This window comes from Otolemur garnettii, unplaced genomic scaffold (genome assembly GCF_000181295.1).
Source record: "Otolemur garnettii isolate 467f Iridium unplaced genomic scaffold, OtoGar3 scaffold00174, whole genome shotgun sequence".
Lineage (NCBI taxonomy): Eukaryota > Metazoa > Chordata > Mammalia > Primates > Galagidae > Otolemur > Otolemur garnettii.
Genome location: NW_003852569.1, coordinates 1,354,733 through 1,356,216, shown reverse-complemented (window position 1 = coordinate 1,356,216; position 1,484 = coordinate 1,354,733). Strand labels below are relative to the sequence as shown.

At 42.0% G+C, this 1,484-nt stretch overlaps 1 protein-coding gene across 1 annotated transcript in view; it reads left to right on the top strand.

The window, feature by feature from the left end:
- TUFT1 (tuftelin 1) overlaps positions 1-1,484 on the top strand; it is a 48,037-nt gene that overhangs the window by 25,578 nt on the left and 20,975 nt on the right. The window contains exon 3 of the mRNA XM_003800367.3: positions 890-976. Coding sequence (XP_003800415.1) covers positions 890-976 — 87 coding nt within the window. The remainder of the gene's footprint in view (positions 1-889; positions 977-1,484) is intronic.

Sequence of the window (1,484 nt, the reverse complement as noted above, 5' to 3'; positions counted from 1 at the left end):
GAGTGCTGTGGCATCACAGCTCACAGCAACCTCTAACTCCTGGGCTCAAGCTAGTCTTCTGCCTCAGCCTCCCAAGTAGCTGGGACCACAGGTGCCCACCACAACACCTGGCTATTTTTTGGTGGCAGCCATCATTATTGTTTGGCGGACCCGGGCTGTATTCGAACCCGCCACCTTAGGTGTATGTGGCTGGCGCCTTAGCCACTTGAGCCACAGGCACCGAACCTGTTTTTCTATTTTTAATAGAGATGGAGTATCACTCTTGCTCTGGCTGGTCTTGAACTCCTAAGCTCAAGTAATCCACCTGCCTCTAATAGAAAAAACTAACCAGGTGCTGTGTTGGTCATCTGTAGTCCTAGCTGCGAGACTCTGTCTGGAAAAAAAAAAAAACAAAGGTAAATAATTTTTTTTGTTTTGTTTTTGGAGACAGAGTCTCACTCTGTTACCCTCAATAGAGTGCGGTAGCATCACAGCTCACAGCAACCTTAAACTCTTGGGCTGAAGTGATCCTCTTGCCTTAGCCTCCCAAATAGCTGGGACCTATGGGCGTCTGCCACAACACCTGGCTATTCTTTGTTTTGTTGTTGTAGTTGTCACTGTTTAGCTGGTTCAGGCCAGGTTCAAGCCCACCAGCCTCGGTGTATGTGGCTGGTACCCTGTCTACTGAGCTATGGGCGCTACCCAAGTAAATAAATTTTTGAGTATATATTCTGTATTTTTGCATATATGTGTATTCAGAGTATATATGAAAATGTATATTCTGATCTGAATCACAAAGTACTACTGAGTAAGTGGATGATGACAATTTAGCCAGTGTTGTATGAAGCTGCCTTTTTTGTGGAATACATTAGAAGTTTCTTAACTAAATAGTATTACTTCATTTTTTCAGGTGTACTTGAAGGGGAGGTCTGGAGAGAAGATGATCCATGAGAAGAATATCAGCCAGCTGAAGAGTGAGGTTCAGTACATCCAGGAGGTGGGCCTCCCCTCTATGGAGTACCTAGGTCATTCCTTTAAACCTCACATTGTTTTAACTTTCTTTTTTTTTTTTTTTTTTTGCAGTTTTGTTTTTTTTGGCCGGAGCTGGGTTTGAACCCACCACCATCTGGCATATGGGGCTGGCCTACTCCTTGAGCCATAGGCACTGCCCTAACTTTCTTTGTTTAAGGGTTCTTTTTTTCTCCGTGAAGTCCCTTTATGTCTCTGAGCTCTGAAGTGCCACCATGCCTTCCATGTGTCAAATGTTTTTTTTTGACCCTTTGTGTCCCATCTGTTAATCCACAGATGCTTATGTGGTACCTTGTGGCCGGCATTATCCCCCAGTCATATTGTCTAAAATAGCCTTGTCACATGTCACATGTAACATATTAACACATTTTACTGGTGGGTCTTTTGTGTTGTGTCTCCTTAACTAGAATGTTTTTGTGTTTTGTTTTGTTTTTTTATTTTTATTTTTTATTTTTTTATTTTTTATTTTTTTTTTT